The 22066-nt window shown below is 35.3% G+C and overlaps 1 protein-coding gene across 1 annotated transcript in view; it reads left to right on the top strand.

Annotated features, from left to right (window-relative positions):
* The window catches only part of LOC150105723 (phosphoglycerate kinase 1-like), a 126678-nt gene that overhangs the window by 25750 nt on the left and 78862 nt on the right, over positions 1-22066 (top strand). The window contains exons 4-5 of the mRNA XM_090394319.1: positions 13677-13821; positions 20324-20427. Coding sequence (XP_090250445.1) covers positions 13677-13821; positions 20324-20427 — 249 coding nt within the window. The remainder of the gene's footprint in view (positions 1-13676; positions 13822-20323; positions 20428-22066) is intronic.

The raw sequence follows: 22066 nt of genomic DNA, 5'->3' as shown, positions 1-22066 counted from the left end.
TTGATGTTGAAAGTTTATTTTTCACTTGGTTAGACTATAATAAATTTAGTTTAATCTTTGATTCAAGTGTGAACAAACAAAGGTTGTACCTGAAAGTATCTTCAGGACTGGGGTAAGGTAGTACATGCTGGGCAACTTGTTGCAAAGGTGGAGCAAGCTAACATCACTCCTATCTCAGTATCTCCCATAATGCAAAACACATCTCCTTGCAGATATGTATATGTATAATGTTATGTATTAAGGGAAGGGCCACTACCCAGACTAGTTTCGACCTTTATTGAGGTGTCTTCAGTGGGAGCCAGGCCTAAGTGGAGATACCAGGCAGAAGCATTAGCAGGGTCATCTCTACCTATAGGAGTTACCAAACGGTGTGCCACCTTTTTATTAAATTACTCTGGATTTAGAGAAAGATGTTGAAAGTTTATTTTTCACTTGGACTATAATAAATTTAGTTTAATCCTTTATCCAAGTGTGAGCAAACAAAGTTTGCGCCTGAAAGTATCTTCAGGACTGGGGTAAGGTAGTACAAAAGTGTTGTACTACCTTACCCCAGTCCTGAAGATACTTTCAGATGCAACGCTTGGATAAAGGATTAAACTAAATTTATTATAGTCTAACCAAGTGAAAAATAAACTTTCAACATCTTTCTCTAAATCCACAGTAATTTAATAAAAAGGTGGCACACCATTTGGCAAATCCTATAGGTAGAAAGGACCTTGCTAATGCTTCTGCCTGGTATATCTCTACTTGGGCTTGGCTCCCACTGAAGAGACCTCAATAAAGGTCGAAACTGGTCTGGGTAGTGGCCCTTCCCTTAATGCATAACATTATACATATCTGCAAGGAGATATGTTTTGCATTATGGGAGATACTGAGATAGGAGTGATGTTAGCTTGCTCCACCTTTGCAACGAGTTGCCCGGTGTTGTACCACCTTACCCTAGTCCTGAAAATACTTTCAGGTGCAAACTTTGTTTGCTCACACTTGGATAAAGGATTAAACTAAATTTATTATTTGAATTTTAAAAAAGAGCTGCAGAGTTTACAGTAGTCAAAAAATAAGAAAAATAGCAGTGACATATCTGTTCAAGTGTTTATTCAAGAATTTCAAGGTTGAAGTAATGCTGAAGTCATATTTTCATATATGAGTAGCTAAAAGGTGTCTTGCTTTATTATTAAAATACTCTGGATTTTAGATAGTTGTTGGAAGTTTTCCCCCTTGGTTATACTATAAATTAAAGATAACAAGAAATTATATACTTGGTTTAATCCTGTATCCAAATGTAAGCAAACAAAGTTTGCACCTGAAATATAATCAGGACTGGGGCAACTCGTATATAGAAGCTAATGACTTCACATCACTTGCTTTAGTACCCATTATGCAAAGCACATATCCTTATGGGTATATGTAATGCTATGCATTATGAGAAGGGGCACTACCCAGAGGTCTTCAATGGAATCACCTCTGGGTCTGGCTGTCACTGACAAAACCTCAATAAAGGTCAAAAACAGTGACCCTTCCCACAATGCATAGCATTATACATACCCTTAAGGATATGTGCTTTGCATTATGGAATACTATAATGGCAAGAGATGCAAAGTCATTATCTTCTATATACAATTCTTGTTGAATGGCTTATACGCTGGTTAAACATAATTAATACCATGAAAATTGGCATCCCTTATCCTCTCCACTAAAGACCAACCACTTCCCCTAGATCTACCTGGTGTATACCAGGTCCCTTGCAGCTGCAAATTGTCCTACTTTGGGCAAACAGGCAGGACAGCAAATATCGGAATCTCAGAACACAAGGACTACATCCGATTTCACCAGTACAGCCACTCTGGGCTTGCAGACCATGCTCTGGATATCTGCCACAGAATAAGGGGGAAGAAAGCCACAGTAATACACCACAGCAAGTTCAAATATGAAAGACTATTCATGGAATCAGCCTCAGCCCTTAGGAACATGCCAAATCTCAACAAATTTGGGTGCATAAGACTGCCCCAAATTTGGGAAACATATATCAGAAGAACTTCAGCCCAAAGGCCAATAACTACCAATATAACCTGCCAGGGGGCACCATCAGGACTTTAGGAAAACGGTACTTCCTCGCTTCGTTTCTAATTTGCTGTTATGTAGCACTGGCGTGCACCTGTTCTTTATTTTAAGTTTCCAAGAAGATGGCAACGTGACGCCGAAATATTGGAAAGTATTTATTAAAGTTGTTTTTAATTTATATTTCTAGTTTACGCTGTCAATTCCTTAATTATTAGTTATCATTATTATCTTCTATATACAAGTTGCCCCAGTCCTGATTATATTTCAGGCGCTTACACTTGGATAAAGAATTAAACCAAGTACAGTCATACCCCCGACTTACGCAAATCCGGAGTTACATGGTTTCTTATATGTACATATTCCCGTCCCACTTCACGCCTCACCACTAGTCATATCTTTCAGGCGCCAGCCGCATTCGCCAGTGTTGCACATGCTGTGAACAAGCACTGACGTGTTTTGCGCAGTCTCCATTCATACACGATTTTTATAGTCTACAAACCTTACGATTGTTTAATGTTATGTTCTTGATAAAAATTTTATCACATAAAAAATAATAATGTCATCCAAAAGAAGCAAGTCTGATTCTTTTACAGCTAGCAAGAAAAGAAAAGCATTGACTTTGGAAACAAAACTCAACATTATTAAGGATTTTGAAGGCGGAATGAAAATTTGTGAGCTAGCAAAGAAGTTCGATTTACAGGAATCCACAGTAAGAACAATCATAAAAGAAAGGTTTACAGATTTTGGAGGACATAGATTCTAACGAGGAACGAATTGTAGCCACAAGGCAAAGAATAAAAAAATCATTAGCTTGCTATGAAGAAATTTTGCGTGACAAGAAAAAGACATTATGCCGTCAGACGAATCTATTAGATTTTATGAAATCATCGACATTGAAATAACTTTCTTTTTTTATGTACGAAAAACTACAATTATGATTATATTTCTTAAAAAATATAGGTGATTTTGACCTTTGGTCCCAATTGTATGTTTGTATATATAAATTACATGCAAAATTATACCCCGAGTTATGCAAATTCGACTTACGAGTTTTTTGTTGGTCCCACCTACCGCGTAACTTCGGGGTTTTACTGTATATAATATCTTGGTATCTTTAAAATATACCCTTGCAAAGTAGTCACTCAGTAACTCAACTATTTTATCTGCTTCTGTCTCCTTGTGACCATCATCATTCATTAAGGTTAATCTTCCATAGTCATTCTTCCTCTTACTTGCCACATAAAGAAAGAATTCTTTGGGATTTCCTTTTGCCTGCTTGGCTAGATTCTTCTCATAATCTGATTTTGCCTTCCTTGCCATGCTGGTCACCTTTCTCTTTATATACCCTCCATAGCATTTTCTTCTTTCGAAGCTCATGCTTAATGATATTACTCATCCATCTAATTCCCACCTGATTAACCTTCCTTACCCTAGGTATACAATTTAATACTGCCTCCTCTAGATAATCTTTAACTATATCCCATGCTACTAACATCCTTACTATATCCCATGCAATTTTTTACGCCATAGCACAGATTTAAGCTTCTTTCTATTTTTGATGTTGAGAGTTTATTTTTCACTTGGTTAGACTATAATAAGTTTAGTTTAATCCTTTATCCAAGTGTGAGCAAACAAAGTTTGCATCTGAAAGTATCTTCAGGACTGGAGTAAGGTAGTGCAACACCAGGCAACTCGTTGCAAAGGTGGAGAAAGATCTCATCACTCCTATCTCAGTATCTCCCATAATGCAAAGCACATCTCCTTGCAGATATGTGTAATGCTATGCATTAAGGCAAGGGCCACTACCCATACCGGTTTCAACCTTTATTGAGGTCTCGTCAGTGGGAGCCAGGCCCAGTAGTGGAGATATAAAGGCAGAAGCAATGAGAGGTCATCCTAACCTATAGGAGTTGCCAAAGGGTGTGCAACCTTATTATTAAATTACTCTGTCTTTGTATCTCCACTACTGGGCCTGGCTCCCACTGACGAGACCTCAGTAAAGGTCGAAACCGGTATGGGTAGTGGCCCTTGCCTTAATGCATAGCATTACACATATCCGCAAGGAGATGTGCTTTGCATTATGGGAGATACTGAGATAGGAGTGATGAGAGCTTTCTCCACCTTTGCAACGAGTTGCCTGGTGTTGCACTACCTTACTCCAGTCCTGAAGATACTTTCAGATGCAAACTTTGTTTGCTCACACTTGGATAAAGGATTAAACTAAACTTATTAAAGCTTCTTTCTAAGCTTGTCATAATCACCTGTCTTGTAATTCCACATATACCCTATACCCCTCCCCCCCCCTTTCTTCATAGAATATTCCTCATATTTTACAATCTTCCAAGTTAAGACCACATAGTCACTTTCACCAATTGGCAACAATGTTGGTTATGGATAGCTCTTCTGATCTTGTGACCAAGTCCAATACTCTCTCTCTCTAACCCCCTAGTCCTCTCTCCATCACATACTGTCTTAAGTGATCATCTCTTAGTAGGTGTATAAATTCTATTTCCTTTCTACCATATGACCCTCCTTCCTTCCAGTCTATATCTCCATAGTTGAAATCCCTAGTAATAATCACTCGACCTGTACTCGTAGTAATTTGCTGATGCATGTCTTCCAGATCATCTGTGGAACTCCCTGGCCTATAACAACACCCAACTATATATTTTGTCTTACAGACCTTAATCTCACACCAAATTGTTTCAAATGAACAGCCATCCTCTTACTTGTCTCCTATTCTTTTTTGTCTATAATTCATCTACTATAATCAGCAGTACCCCCCCCCCCCCCATCCTATCTTCCCTGAAAATACTAAACTCTTCATATTCAATTCGTGTAACTACATCATCTGCTGTTAGCCAAGTCTCACTAATGCCTATAACTTCTGGTGAGGTTGCACTAACCAATGCCCCAAACTCCTCCCTCTTGTTTCTGATACTTCTAGCATTAGTATATAGAAACTTCATCCCTTTAGTCCATAGGTTCTGAAACTTTTTTGGGCCACCGCCCACTTCAAGACATAAATTTTGTAATGCTCCCCATTATAACAGTTTTCCGCATTCAAGCCGTTTGATATTTTTGATGTAAATAGCAACTAATGATACATTACTGCTTATGCCGTTAAATTTTTAAAAAGAAGTGGCCAATACTTGCTTCATCTTGAATACAGTTATTGCTATACTGATTTTGGTGAAACGTAGCCCATATGTAAAGATTGTAAAATGTATGCTCGAATAACATTATGCACAGTTTCATACAATGGTTTAAATATGAAAGTGTGGAATACAATTAAGCGATTGTATTGCATTAGTAAGAATCTTATTGTAATAATTAAAACACCATTAAAAAAAAATTGTTTATTTTTAACTTATAAAGTAAAAATACAAAGCAAAAATAACAAATTAATGTGAAGTTTCATACAATGGTTTAAATATGAAAATTCAGAATACATATTAAGAGATTGCATTACATTAGTAAGAATCTTATTGTAATAATTAAAACACCATCAAATGTATTAGATGGTTTATTTCAAACTTACAAAGTAAAAATACAAAGAAAAAATAACAAATTAATGTGAAGGATGAGTCTGGTGCATTTTTAAAAGTTTGTTAGTATCGGGTTCAACTTTCATTAAAAACAGTCGTAAATCACCACGCTCAGTTATATGCAATTCGTTCCTTTTCTTAGATAGTAAATTCACTACAGCTAAACCCACGCTCAGCCAAATAAGAAGATGGAAATGCAATTAAAAATTTGTGCACTATTTCCCATAATCCAGAGTACAGTGTTGGTATTGATTTTTGAAGCCAGAACTCTTGGTATCCAGTTTTGAATTTTCTTTTTAGTTCTTCATTTGTTGTGAGTTCTATGAGTTCCACTTCTAAATTTGATGATCCTGTTGTGCTTACATGTGAGGAACGATCTAGAACCCAATTTGGTATCCTTTAATCGCTCATTGAAATCAGCATGGAGAACCTCCAAGTGTTGGCAGTATGTAAGTAAATCTTCCTTTTTGAGAGACATTGCTGATAAATTTGAGAAGTGGCTATATTCCCCTCGGCCAATATTCCACTTGAACAGAAGAAGTTTCCCTACAAAAGCAGCAATAACGTTTTTTGTTTTAATTCAATATTTTGGTATCCTTGAATTGCTCATCGAAATCAGCATGGAGAACCTCCAAGTGTTGGCAGTATGTAAGTAAATCTTCCTTTTTGAGAGACATTGCTGATAAATTTGAGAAGTGGCTATATTCCCCTCGGCCAATATTCCACTTGAACAGAAGAATTTCCCTACAAAAGCAGCAATAACGTTTTTTGTTTTAATTCAATTCAATTTATCACCTTGTAGTTGTAGATTGACTTCGTTAAATATTTTATAGAGGTCTGTCAAATAAGCGATGTCATTTTTGGATGTAATCAGGTTGGCCCACAATCCGTCGTCTCTGTTTTCTAGGAACTCTAGTACTGAATCAAACAAATTGAAAATCGATTCAGACAAATACCTTTTGAAAGCCAGCAAACTTCTGTATGAAGCAGCACACAGTTGAAATCTTCATCATTTTCACTACAAAACAATCTGTCACTTAATGAATTGCTTCTAATCTTGTTGACTACTCTAATAACGTAACGGAGCGACGTGTGCAGGCATTCACTTAAATTTTTCGCAACCAAATGTTGACGATGAAGAACACAATGTATAGCAAGTACATTTGGTACTGCTTATTTCAAATGCGCTATGAAACCCTTGTGGCGCCCTGTCATTGATGGAGCACCATCAGTAGCAGCAGACAAAATATTATGAATAGGAATGTCTTTCTCTTGAAAAAACTTATTCATGATTTTAAACATAGATTTTCCCTTTGTATCTGCTTCCAAGTTTTTAGCAAATAATAATTCTTGACAAACTTTTTCTTCTTTTATGAATCGTACGTATGATAAGAGTAGTGGTTCATTATTTGGGAGAGTTGATTCATCGAGTTGAATGGAAAATTGGCATGTCTTCAAATAATCGCACAATGATTTTTCAATGTCTTCAGCCATTTCATCGATTCTTCTTTGCACTGAATTATTGCTCAAAGGAATTTTCCTGATGATATCTGATGCTGGCTTATGAAGCACAGTGTTTATTACTTCTTTTACTTCCGGCAAGATTAATTCCTCACCAATTGTGTGTGGTTTTCCCACTTTTGCGATTAATAATGAAATATTATAAGAAGCTTGTAATCCATCATTATCTTGTTTAGTGGACAACGTAAAAAGTTTTGATATAGTTAGACGTTTAAAATATTTTTCTTCTAGTACTTGAAAATAGGACAAATTTTTATCCTTTTTGTCAGCATGCATTTTAGTCAAATGCTCTTGTAGCCTAGAAGGCTTCATTGCTTCATTTGAAAACACTTTTTGGCAAATCAAGCACATGGGTAATAATTGGTTCGTAGGAGACTGAATAAAACCATATTTCAAATACTCAATACCGTACTGTAGACATTTCTTATATTCAGACATAATGAAGTAATAAAATTTGCAAAAATATTCACAAAATAAAAGATTTAATTTACACTTTGTATAACTCCACTTATCTATCACACTTTCGACTGATGATTGTTGGCAAAGCACACAAAAAATAATGAAACTTATTCCTAAATCACTTGTATTTATAGATTTGAAATCTAGCCCGAATCGACTTGGATGCATTGACTTGTTTTGCAATACCATTGTACTCATGCTTTGAACAAGTCACTACAAGCACCCATATTCCTATCAAAACATGCTGAATTGAGTGAATTACCTATGTAATAGTTGACCGACATACTACTAGTTAAGACTCATCTGCTGCGTGGATAGACTAAAGCCTGTATGGCACAATCAGTTTTTACAATAGCAAAAAATGAATAAATTTTTTAAGTATATAAAAAATAGAAGTTAAAATATCCTGTATGACACGTTCAATTTTTTATTTTGCACGCAAGCACATTTTGTTCATCTGACCGCGACATTGTCCGAATAATTATAAATAATAATTAATAAATAAAATAATTACACAAGATATAAACAACAAAACTACAAAACATAACCACAGAAAACAGTATAATAAATTTCGAATAATATTTGCTTTGTTTTTTCCCTCTAGTTAGCAATATAAGTTAGTACTAACTAGGCTAACTAAAATTTATTATTTTATTTCTTTCTTGCCATTATTATTTTTACTCGTAATATTAAATTATATAAAAGTGGGTTTATTTTTGTACAAATCAATTAGAAAAGTGGTTTTATATATTTTATATATATTTTGAAATGGCTGTATAACTGAGAGGAGACCTCCACATAGCCTTTAAAGGAATGCGGAGAACCGACCAGGGCTTCTGACCTAATGTCCAATCCTCACCTTCTCGTGGTGCACCCTGTTGGGTATCTACTTTGATACTGAACGAACGAGGATGGGCTGGCAATTTGGGATTTAGCCAACCAAATTGTATTCTTATTGGTTAAACCAAAATACAAAATAAAAAATGATGGTACAACATGACAAAATTTCATGCCGGCTGGGGCGTCGCCCGGTTAAACAAGGCCCCCGTTGTTTTCGCCAGGGAACCAGGGCGAACAGCGAAAAGTCAGCTACTGGAACAAATCTGAAAACAAACCCCAACTCAACATCACCAGAGTTAAAGATCGGTACTATCAACGTAAGAAGCCTGAATGGCAAAGAAATGGAGCTAGCTGAGGAATTAGATAAGTACCAGATCGACATAATAGGGGTGACTGAAACAAAAAAGACCAAAACTGGTGAGATCTTTCTGAGCAATAAATACAAAATGTTATATTCAGGCAATAACAATCAAGGAAAAGAAGGAGTAGCCATAGTATTCAACACAAAATACGAGGCTAATCTTCTTGAATGGCAGTCAGTCTCAAGTAGAGTAATGTGGGCAAATATGAGAATGGGGAACTGGACAATGAGACTTATTTGTGCCTATGGTCCCACAGAAGGTTCTACTAAGGTAGAAGTGGAGGAATTTTTTGAGGCTTTAGAAAAAGCAACTGACACAATGAAAAAGGAAAAGTTGGTCCTTGTTGGGGATCTAAATAGTAGAGTAGGAAATGATTGTGAGACATACAAAAATATTTTGGGAAAATTTGGAGAAAAGAGCAAAGCTAATAATAATGGCAAATATCTGTTGGATTTCTGCTCAGGACATGGACTGGTTATTACTAACACCATGTTCCAACATAAAAATGTGCACAAATTCACATGGAGAGAAGAGGCTAGGAATAAGAAAAGTCTCATTGACTATGTTATTGTTGATAGTGATGTTTTCTCCATGGTGCAGGACACCAGAGTGTACAGAGGATTTGAAATTGGAAGTGATCACTATTTAGTCTTGAGCAGGATAAAATTGAATTTCATATTGAAAAGAATAACATGTAAGAAAGTTTTAAAGCGAATAAAAGTTGAGCAGCTCTCAGATGTAAACTGTAGACTAAAATACAGAAAGATTATTGAAAAGAAAATGAAAGAGTTTGAGAACAGGAATCAAACCTTGGAGATTCAGTGGCAAACTCTGAAGGAAACATTGATTGATTCTGCCAGAGAGGCATGTGGTGAGGTTGTGTGCAAAGATAAAAAAATCAGAACTCCCTGGTGGACACAGGAAGTTAAAGAGGCAGTGAAGGAAAAGAAGAAAGCATATCAAAAGTTCCTGGCAAATAAGTCAGCTTTTACTCTTACAGAATACAGAGATAAATGTAAGAAAGCTAAACAGTGTGTAAAATTAGCTAAACAAAAGTCATGGGAGGACTTTGGCAAGAATATAGAAAATAAATATCAAGAAGGTGGCAAAATATTCTGGAGGTTGTTGAAGAAGCTTAGGAATGGAGGAAAGAGTGCTGTAAAAGGAATTAGAGATGATAAAGGTGAAATGAAAACAGGAGAAAAAGATATCCTTGAAGTATGGAGTAATTACTTTGAAAAACTGCTAAATGAAACAAGCAGTGATGACAGCACAGTGATAAAAAACACTGACCAGGCATGCAGTCAGGAATACATATCCATACTTGAAGTAGAAAAAGCCATCAAAGGCTTGAAATGTGGAAAGGCAGCAGGAGTAGACGATATTCGACCAGAAATGCTGAAGTATGGTGGTATAAGAGTCTTACAGTGGCTGCACTGCATAGTTCAGAAAGCCTGGACAGAGGGACGAATTCCCGATGATTGGAGTAGAGCTCTCATAGTACCCATATATAAAAAGGGAAATAAAACTGAATGTGAGAATTACAGAGGTATTTCCCTACTGAGTGTTCCTGGCAAGATCTATGCAAGTATACTTGAGAAACGGTTGAGAAGAATTGTGGAAGAAAAGCTTGGTGAAGAACAAGCTGGATTCAGGCCAAATAGAGGCTGTCAGGATCAGATCTTCACTTTACGACAAATAGTCGAGAAAGCATGGGAATATAACAAAGATCTGTATTTAAGTTTTGTCGATTTGGAAAAGGCATATGACAAGGTGCCAAGAGAGAAGCTATTCAATACGCTGCAGTTATATGGTGCCAATGGGGCATTATATCAAGCAATACTTAGTCTTTATTTGAGTTGTGAGTCAGCAGTTAGAATTGAAGGAAGTACAGGAAGATGGTTTAATGTTAAATATGGTATCAGACAAGGATGTACATTATCCCCTCTGTTATTCATTATCTATATGGATCACATTATGAAGGAATGTGGTATTAAACCTGATATCAAAATTGGAGATGTTAATGTCAGCTCTTTGCTTTATGCGGATGATGTTATACTTCTAAATAAATCCGCTACAAGTCTGCAAGATTCTCTGACTAAATTGAATAGCTGTTGTAATAGATATGGTATGAAGGTCAGCAATAAAAAGACAAAGACAATGAAAATAGGCAGAATCATTGAAAATGTCAACTGTGTTGTGAATGGAGAACCTGTGGAACAAGTAAAACATTTCAGCTACTTAGGCACAATTTTTACTGAAGATGGTAAACTAAATATAGAAATAGACAACAGAATCAGCAAAGCTGGTATCGTGGGAAGTCAATTGAATAAATTCATATGGAATAAGAAAGAAATTAGTCAGAACACTAAATTAGCTGTATACAAGACTGTGTTCAAACCAATTTTAACTTATGGATCTGAGAGCTGGGTCAGAAGTAAAACACTTGACCAAAGACTAGAGACCGCAGATATGAGAGTCCTGAGAAAGATTAGAGGCGTGAACAGATGGCATCAATGGCAATATCATCTTAAAAATGAGGATATTAGGAAAGAACTTGACATTGTCAGCATCCAGGAATGCGTTAGCAGAGCTAATCTCAGATGGTATGGTCACTTAAATAGAATGGGAGAGGAAAGATTAGCAAAACAAGTGTTCTCTGCCAGGTTGGCAGGAAAACGACCCAGAGGAAGACCAAGATATAGGTGGATTGATACGGTACAAAGTGCCTTAGACGATAGAAATATAAGATCTGATAATGTTGGAGTCTTGACAAGTAACAGACTGATTTGGAGGAAAATTGTAGATAGGAAGTTAGTAATGATGTAATTTTTTCATGTAGTACTGTCATATCCTGTACACCCCTTGAGGGTACATGGCAGGAATTTGATGATGATGATGATGATGATATTTTGAAATGAAATATAACAAATATATTTGCTACTGTAAACATAACCTATTATACACATATATATACATGCTCTATTTTCTCATTGACATAGAAAATTGACATCTATTTCTATCTGACATCTATCTGGTAAATTTTCAAATGATTAAATAATTGAAATAGAAAATTGATAAAAAAAAATTGATCGTGTAAGATGGGCATAAGATGAATTAAAATGCAATATTTAAATTTTAAATGATTATCTAATCGCAAAATCATGAAAATAAATAATTTTTAAATATATATTATTAATTTCTTCTATAAAGAGCCACCGATCCCTAGACCACCTGAACACCCCCAAATGCTTCTGATCCCACTATAGCCCCCCCCCCAGAAGGCTTCAGTGCCCACTGTGGGCGGTACCGCCCACTTTGGGAACCTATGCTTTAGTCCCTCACCCATCTTTATTTCCTGATACTCTATTCAATATTTTTGCTTGAGAGACTAGATTCCACACTTGGTCATTCTCACACTCACTCTCCTCATGGATGCCTTCACACACACACGCACACACACTCTCTCTCTCTCTCTCTCTCTCTCTCTCTCTCTCTCTCTCTCTCTCTCTCTCTCTCTCTCTCTCTCTCTCTCCCCCTCCCTCCCACCCTAATTGCTTAAGTTTTCCTAAATTTGTGCTTCAGCATGCTCAGTGAACAAAGCTCTCTCCAAACACCTAACACCAAAACTATTTAGATGCTGTTCATCAGCATTGTACGTCCTTAAGTCAGACACAGATCAACAACAAATCCTACATTCCTTGTGCAATGTACATGTAGATTCATTGGCTACCAATGCCCTCCTCCTCAGTTCACCTCTACCATAGCATGGTTAGAGACTTAGTCTTCACCTTCTTGCTCTTCAGTTTTGCTTCTTCTAATAACTCCTTTACATCCTCCCTCATAGAATACTTCTCACCTTCCTGCGATGTACCTTTTTTGCATCCAGATGGCATGGCTAATATCGTGAATCTTTGCACCTGGGAAACAGGATTTTGCCACAATTTCATTAAGTTCTCTCCTGATCGTTGAATCTCTGTATATACTTTTCTCCTTAGCTTGTTTTTCTTGTTTGTTTGGTCGGTCTTTATTATTCATTCAGATCATCTGTTCCTTTCTCTTTTCACCTTGGTAATCTCTTGCTGCTTCTGCAATTTCAATTTTGCACTTTGTCCCATAAAGGATAACATTTAAGAGCACCATTTCTTTATTAATGTCCATTTCGTTCTGCTCTATTTCCACGGCCATATATTTGACATTAATAACATCAGTTTCCATCTTACCATTGGTATTTGCTACATTCTCGTCACCTAACAGACACTCACTTTTGAAATGCTTTAAATATACTTTCTCTTCAGTTTCAATTTCCTTCCACATATTCTTTAATTTTCTTGATGAATATATTTCACACATCCTGTACTGAATAAAATTTATGCAAATTCAAATCACCAGACAATGTGGTCTTTGCTACCATAGTTTGTCACATTGGTGCCATGCCGACAATATCGCAATAAAATATCAATAAAAATGTTATAAAGACACTAAATACTCTAAAAACACGAAAATCTACACTAATTTTCTAATGAAAAAACACAATAAAACAGAAAAATCACCAATTTTATACAATTGCTAAATTACATGACCACTCAGAATATAACCTGAACCTCACTACTTCTCAAATATCAAAAAGCTCCATTAGAAGTTAGAAAAACAAGTAATTAAGATTATCAAGGCAATTTTAGTAATTATTTTTTCTTTTATCTCATTTATATCTATAAATGCAAAAATGATAGTTATACTTGGGGTGGGGGCAACATTTTTTTACTGGGAACTCAACTCCCAAAAAAACAGTTATAATAATTTTATAATGTTAGTTATATTTGATTAGTTATTATATGATTTTGATAATGCGGATGTTACAGCGATTATTATTGTTTTCTGAAAGAGAAGTGCTGTTCCTCTCAGACTGTGTTGGCCCTGATGTAGAGTCTGCATGTTCCAGTCCTGCTCCAGGAACAATAATACTTTTAGAAAATTTGCGATTCCATGTAGAAGAAGAAGGAAAAGGCAAAAATAAAGCTGGAGAAAAGGTAATAATGTATTTTGTGCCACAGTTATATTTTATAAGCATTTTAAAATTCACTTACAGCTCATTGGGCTAAACATACTTCATAAACTTGAAACTAACAACATTCTTATAACCAATTAGATTATATATATATACGAGGGCTGTTCAAAAAAAAGACTGAACTTTTTAAATAGTGTACCAACCGGCACAGAGAACGCACTGCAGCTACTGAGTGCACCTAGCAGCAGGTTTTGACAACAAACTACCATTTGAACCATTCAGCTATGAGCATTAGTCATCGAGTTACATCCGCTGAAGTGAGCATGTGCACAAGCTGTTTGTCAGATTAGTGACAATGAAAGAGCATGAAGAACAGTGTGTGTGTGTGTGAAATTTTGCTGCAAACTTGGTAAAAATTTTACAGGAACATTTGAATTGTTTAATCAAGCATATGGGGAGGACTGTATGAGCCGAACACAGTGCTGTGAGTGGTTTAAGCTTCGATCAAGGTGACGTTGGTTGTGTTTTTTGATTGGAAATGCATTGTCCATTATGAATTTGTACCACATGGTCAGATGCAATGTTCCCTCTAAGCTATGCGCATGTGCGTGCACACACATGTTTTACAACTAGCGCACAAAGCAAAAAATATGCGCACACTAGATTTTCAAGATGAAATTAAAATTTATTAATTAAAGAAGTTCCACCTAAACGTTAACCTATAAATTCTTTAAACAGTATGGTAACTCGGCAATGCTGAAGCCTATAACCTCGCATTTTTATTGCATTCTCGAAGTTGCACAAAACTTATAAATTATTAATTAACAGTAACCCTATTTGAGGCTAGCAATTTGATGCCAAAGTGAAAGGGGTGTGGCTTAAATGTGTAATTTTTAAGTAGCATAAACAGGAACATGGTGGGGAGTTGGGGTGACCTGGCTGACATCCCATTGACAGCAGAAGGTAAAGAGTGAACTAAAATCTTTTAACATTTTTTGCTTAAATGATCAGTGGTCACTTGTATGGGTGCACACATACTTTTCAAAAGAAGGCAAATTTTGCACACATGCAAATTTCTGTACACACTTACAGCAAAAAATTAGAGGGAACATTGGTCAGATGGTAAACAAAGAGTTGCGCCTGTAAGTTTTAGCATGTTTGAGAGATGCTGTGTGAGGAAGAGGTCTGGTTTTCCCACAATTACAATGTTGCACCACGACAATGCGCTGGCTCACACGTCAGACATCCATTGTGCCCCATCCACCCTATGTGATCAGCATTAATTAAAAAATTAGTAAATTGCTGTGACCTTACTTTAGCATACCATATAGATTGTAATGTAGCTTGTTTCTTTATATATATATATATATGTATATAAATATATATATATATTTTTTTTCCAGATGATGACCTTGATCTAAAGATTGAAATGTTGAGTGATTATTTTGGTTTATATTAAACTGAAGTTTTACTATAACAAGGTAGTTGTTTCCATAGTTTTTTAATAATTAATTTCTCATTGTATGCTCATTAGGAAATAAGCAGCAAAAATATCTGATAATTCAGAATTCTCGTAGAACATACCTTGATGCCTTTGTTCCCCCCTCCCCCCAAATAGAAGAAAGAAAAAAAGAAAGCTGCTCTTTCTTAAAAATATTGCTCACATATGTAGAAAAATGGTTGTATCAAGAACTAATTCTTGTCATCAGTGATTTCTGATTTTGAACCAAAAATCACTCAGCCAAAAAAAAGGTTGGTTGAGTGATTAACGTACCTACTCTGCAACCAACAGGTTGCAGGTTCAAATCCTGCCATTGGCATGGATATTATTTGTGATTGTCTTTATGTTGAAGATGAATTTCATCATCCAGTGTGTGAGACCACGTCCTCGCTTATTGGAGGCCTGAAGTGGCTTGAAAAAGTTTCATGTTTGGTTTCCAGAGCAGGGTTTCTGGACTATAAAAAAACAATAAATACAAAGATACAAAATGTATATATATAAAATTGATAAAAAAAAAAAAAAAAAAAGAGAAAAAATATCCTTAGTATAACTATGGTACAAAATGTATTATAGGTTTGTATATAACCTTTCGTGGGTGGGAACAACATTAAAAAAAAATAATAAAAATAAAAATTTTAGTGGCAAACGTCAAAAATCAAATAAGGATATTCTGGATGTCAAAAGGAATATCATCTTTGAGTATCTTTCAGTATTGGAAGTAGAAAAATTTATTATACAAGAAGGCTGGAAAATGTGATATTCAATTGGAAATATTCATATTTCAAAGATACAAGTTTTACAGTGACTGCAGTGCTGCTTCTATGTAAGCAAAGGACTCCAGTTGCTGAAGAAATACTCAATAATGTGCTTTCAAGTCCCAAATGTCCAAAACGTGTTGACAAACATTTACTGCTCGTGGGAAGGGGGGAGTTGGTTTTGATAGTTATCTTCTAAGTAGTCTAAATAATTTAGTTGTTAGTGAAAAATAATACCTTCATGTAATTCAGGACAGCCATTTTCATTAATAGAAAATTTGACTAATTTGGAATTAGTTATATTTCACATCATCATCATCAGTGACATTTTGCTCTTGTGTTGAAAAAACATCATGTAGAATTCCCTATACACAGAATAAACCAAGCTGAGTTAGTTTAACATTAATTAAAAATTCATTTTGAAGTTTTGCTTATTTATTTCTTTTTTTAATTTTTTAAATACAACTCTGGTAATTCCTGATGTTTCATAAGCAGCTGACATTTTTTAAAGGTTTTATCTAGTATTTTCATATAATTAATTATTTCTCTTTAAAATTTTCACTCTCGTAGTTTGTCTGCCTGCCTCAACATAAAATTTTCTTATTAGTAAACTTTATTATTACATGTTGTGATTGAATGTTTAAAATCATTCTTACCTTGAATAAAGTACATTTTTCTTTCTCAGGACAGTAACAATTAATAAATATTACTTACTTTCTTATTATTTTGCTGAGAATTAAGTGGGAGATGAATTTCATCGCCTGGTGTGAGACCACTGCCCCACTCATTGGAAATCTTAAGTGGCTTGAAAAAGTTCCATGTTTGGTCTGTAGAGCAGGGTTTCAGGACTACGTAAAAAATAAATTAAAAATACAATATATATATATATATATGACAGAATGATCATTGACTCGGTTAACATACATAGTTTTATGAAAAATATTGAATGACTAGAACCGAGATTTAATTAAAAAGGTTTTAATATAAACACACTACTAGTTTCGGCCTGTAACAGCCTTCTTCAGGTGACATTATAAAAGAAAAAACACTAAACATTGAGGGTTAAAAGACTATGAACATCATAGACAGTCTTTATACATAATTAGCATTAAAACGTTGTAGTTGTATTTGAAGCTGTTCTTTCATTTGTTGCATTGTTGGGAGAGTGCGTGCTTGCTGCATCACGTGAACGCCAGTACATGATTACAGCTGAATGACTATCCGGGAGGTTGTAGCTTAAGTTGTTATTTAGATGAACAGGATTGAAGATGATTTCTCTCGATTCCACAATTTTTCTCTCTATTTCGTCACTGCAACGGAAGATGTTTGTAGATTTTTCCCAGAATTACTTTTCCCATGATTACAGCTGAATGACTATCCGGGAGGATAGTCATTCAGCTGTAATCATGTACTGGCGTTCACGTGATGCAGCAAGCACGCACTCTCCCAACAATGCAACAAATGAAAGAACAGCTTCAAATACAACTACAACGTTTTAATGCTAATTATGTATAAAGACTGTCTATGATGTTCATAGTCTTTTAACCCTCAATGTTTAGTGTTTTTTCTTTTATAATGTCACCTGAAGAAGGCTGTTACAGGCCGAAACTAGTAGTGTGTTTATATTAAAACCTTTTTAATTAAATCTCGGTTCTAGTCATTCAATATTTTTCATAAAACTATATATATATATATATATATATAATTGATAAAAATAGAAAATAGGAAAAAAATCCTTAGCCCACCCATGGTACAAAATGTACTGTAGGTTTGAAAATAACTTTTTGTGGGTGGGAGCAATATATATATATAATTAACATGAACTGACAACACAAATTTTTCTACTCATTTCTCTTACCTCAGTTTTCTCTCTAAAGTAGTGGCGAAACCATCAACATTCAACCCCTTTGTAGCCTCAAAAGTGCTCAGTTAACAAAGAATCTGTTTACCTGTGCCACCAATTTTTGGACAAATAACATGGGAGTCTTAGGCTGTCTCTCTCTCTTGATATCCTTAAGGCTTTTGACAGGGTCTGGCACAAGTCTATTAAATAGCACGCTTCCATAATTTGGACTATCCTGTGACTTTTGCAACTGGAATGCCAACTATCTGACTGGATGCATGCACATGTGGTGGTTGAGGGTGCCCTGTCTTCTATCAATGCAAGTGATGATGAGGTTCCACTAGTCTCTGTTCTCTTATCCACTATTTCTGTTTATCAGTGATCTACGCAGTTGACTACCAATCCGATACACAACTTTCCCCATGACAACATACTGCTCCTCATTTGACAAACCATGTCCTATGCAAATCATCACAAGAACCTCTATGCCCCTAAATTCTAATCTCCAAACCATAAAATGCAAAATATAGTACTGCCCTATCTCTCACAAAAAATAACGTTTCTTCCAGTCCTATTCCTGATAACACAATCTCTAGACAAGATCTTTTTTTTTATTGGGATTACTCTATCATCAGTTCTCTTTTGGCATAGGTACATTACAACTATTGCTTCTTTAACATCCATAAAATTAGGATTTTTCTTTTTAGCTCAATGCATTATTTTACCTCTGAATGGCTATTAACCCTGTATACAACATCGATCTCCCCAACTGTTGAATACTGTATATACACACACACACAATAGTGTTTACACCAGTCTGATTGGCCAAGTAGTTCGCATATCCACACTCCAGCCAACAGGTCGGAGTTCTAATCCCACCTTGGGCATGGTTGTTTGTAAATGTAAAAGCCTACTCTGGATGAGCTTGTATAGCTCCTTGAATTTATAAGGCTTTTTTTTTTTCCCCCATCTGGGATGGTGCCCCTAAGAGCACCCTAAAAATACTTGACTAAATACAGTAGAGAGCATTTAAGCTGATTAATGACCCATCTCTCACCAATTGCTTCATCCACTCACACAAGTGCACAGTTTCTGCTGCTTGCATCTTCTGTCAGTACTTCTATGGCCAGTATTCACCCAAAGTGGCATCAATAATTCCTCCATCCTCTGTTAAATCCATTGAAACATGTGCAGCATTTACTCAGTACTCACTCAGAGTTCAACTCCAAACCTACAGAATAAATTTCTCTTCCTCCTAATTTATTCTTCAACTGCAGCCTTCTGGAACAGTCTCCCATCTTATGCGTTTCCCTAGGTATACAAGCTACTGCTCCTTAAACTAAATATAACAAGTTCCTTCTTGTCATCCACAGTACTAACACATGCTGTAGGTTGCCATCTCTCATGTATGGGATTATCATTAAAAGAAAAAAAAATCCTTTTTTGTGGGGCAGGGAATACTAAAGGAATACTTTGAAGAATCATTAAATTCAGTTTATAACTTCTTGTGAGAGCCTGAATGATTTAGTTAGATTTTCTGACCCCTCTGAGGTGTCGGAATAATGCAGGTACCTGCTGATTTTTGCTTAACTGGAAATAATTGGTCATCTAAAATTAATAACCTAAAACAGCTGTACATGTGCATGCTGATTTAATCATATGGCAACAACATACTCTAATTGTATGGTGTAATATGGCAGCAGTGCGACAAAAGCCCTATCCTGAATCGCTGAATCAAAATTGAGACAGATTTGTTGACAACAAGGATTTTAGCCTAATCTCACAGGATAATTCACTTGATAACTTTATCAGCAATAATATAATCACTTTTTAAAAAATTGCAATATGGAGAACTACATCACTAATGCCAAGTTATTCATTTGCAAATCAGTCCTAATCTCTTACACCTTGACTTTTTTTTACCAATGGAGTTGCGTAAAGGATAAAGTGTATCAGATATGACTTTACTACAAGAATTAAAAGAATTAGAGGTGCTGTAAATGTAGTTGTTTCAAAAATGTGAGAATGTGGGTGATCTACATATGAAGCCCATTGAACTTTTTCATCTGGAATTAAGAACTTGACACCTCAGAACTCATTTACACTATTCGCTTCTGCTGTCTTTTAATGTAAATGTTTGTATTAAAATATCAGACTTTCTTTGTGGGAATGCTATATTAAGTAATAAAGAAATATGTGATTTTAAATTTTTCTACAAATTTTATTTTAGTTTTTTCATTTAATTTGGCTTAAAAATAGCTATGTGATGGTAGGAATAACATAATCCATTATGTTATTCCTTCACTCGCACTAGATGAAAACTGAGTGTGCCATCAAGTATGAAACAGAAAATATTCCTTTTTTCACTTCATGTTTGAATGAAAGAGGAAGAATACTAATGCTCATAAGTAATTTTTAATTTTAGGTAAAAGCAAGTCCAGAAGATGTGGAGGCTTTTAGGGCATCACTTACAAAGCTTGGTGATGTGTTTGTGAATGATGCATTTGGAACTGCCCATCGTCCTCATAGGTAATCATGAAAATTAAAAATTTTGAAGATGTGTAGAGATAATGTGCAACTATATGCTTATTTGCATCATAATCAATTTCCTGATAAGTACCCTCAAAGGTGTACAGACTACTTTGACACTACATGATTAAGCCTATATTATTATTAATAATCTCTTATCAACAGTTTTCTATCAAATTGTTACTTGTCAGTACTCCAGTATTGTCGTATCTAACGTTTCGGTCTTCTAGGACACTTCTGACTGAATTAATCCATCTAAATCTTGATCTTTCCTTGGGTCTTTTTCTCCCATCTTGGCACCAAACACTTTTTTTTCAAACCTTTACTCATCCATTCTGTTTGAGTGACAATACAATTAGATTAGTCCTGCTCACACATTTTGTATACTAACAATGTCAAGTTCCTTCCTAATGACTTAATTTTTAATACACTAATGTTCAAAACCTAAGGACGAGCATTATTTCTTAAGATCATCATCATCATCAATTTCCTGATATATACCCCAAAGGGTGTTCAAGTTACTATGACAGCACAAGATGATTAAGTTTAAATCATTATTAATCTCCTATTCACAATTTTCCTCCAAATTAGCCTATTGATTGTAAGCATCCCATTATTGTCATCTAACATTTCATTCTTCTAAGGCAGTTCTGACTAAATCAATCCACCTAGACCTTGGTCTTCCTCTGGGTCTCTTTCCTGCCATCTTGGCATCAAACACCTGTTTTGCTAACCTTTCCTCACCTATTCTATTTAAGTGGCCATACTACATATTCTTGAATGCTAATAATGTCAAGTTCCTTTCTATATATCTTTATATAATAATTATATAGTTATACGATTCTACCATTGATACCATTAGTTTTCACTCCCCTAATTTTTCTCAGAACCCTCATATTTGTAGTCTCTAGTGTTTAATCAGGTGCTTTATTTCTAACTCAACTCTCAGATCCATAACTTAAAATTGGTTTGAGCACTGTCTTGTATACAGTTAGTTTGGTGTTTTGACTAATTTCTCTCTCTCTCTCTCTTATTCCATATAAATTTATTCAGCTGGCTACCCACCATACCAACTTTGCTTATTCTGTTGTCTATTTCCAGATTTAATCTGCCGTCTTCACTAAATACTGTGCCTAAATAACTGAAATATTTTACTTGTTCTGTAGGATCTCCATTCAGAATGCAGCTGAAGTTTTCTATGCTCCTGCCTATTTTCATAGTTTTGGTCTTTTTATTGCTGATTTTCATGCAAAATATCAAGCTTAATGCCACTTTCTTTCATAATGTGATCCATATAGATGATAGAGTGAAGATAATGTGCCTCCTTGTCTTACCCCTGATTTTACATCAAACTATCTTTCTGTATTTCCTTCAATTCTAGCTGCTGATTGGCAACTTAAATATAGACTATAGACCTGTATAATGTTCTATTCATCCCTATATAATTGTAGTGTTTTGAAATGCTTTTCTCTGGGCACTTGGTCATGTGTCTTTTCCAGATCTACAAAATTTAAGTACAAATCCTTGTCCTATTCCCTGATTTCTCAACTATTTGTCTTAAAGTGAAAATCTGATCTTGACAACTTCTATTTGGCCTGAATCCCTTATTCTTTTCCAAGTTTCTCTACTGCAATCTTTC

Source organism: Typopeltis vanoorti, chromosome 6, assembly GCF_054136105.1.
Source record: "Typopeltis vanoorti isolate ZY-2024b chromosome 6, IOZ_Tvanoo_1.0, whole genome shotgun sequence".
In the NCBI taxonomy this organism is placed as follows: Eukaryota; Metazoa; Arthropoda; class Arachnida; order Uropygi; family Thelyphonidae; genus Typopeltis; species Typopeltis vanoorti.
The sequence above is the reverse complement of the archived record's forward strand: the minus strand, read 5'-3'. Positions and strand labels throughout refer to the sequence as shown.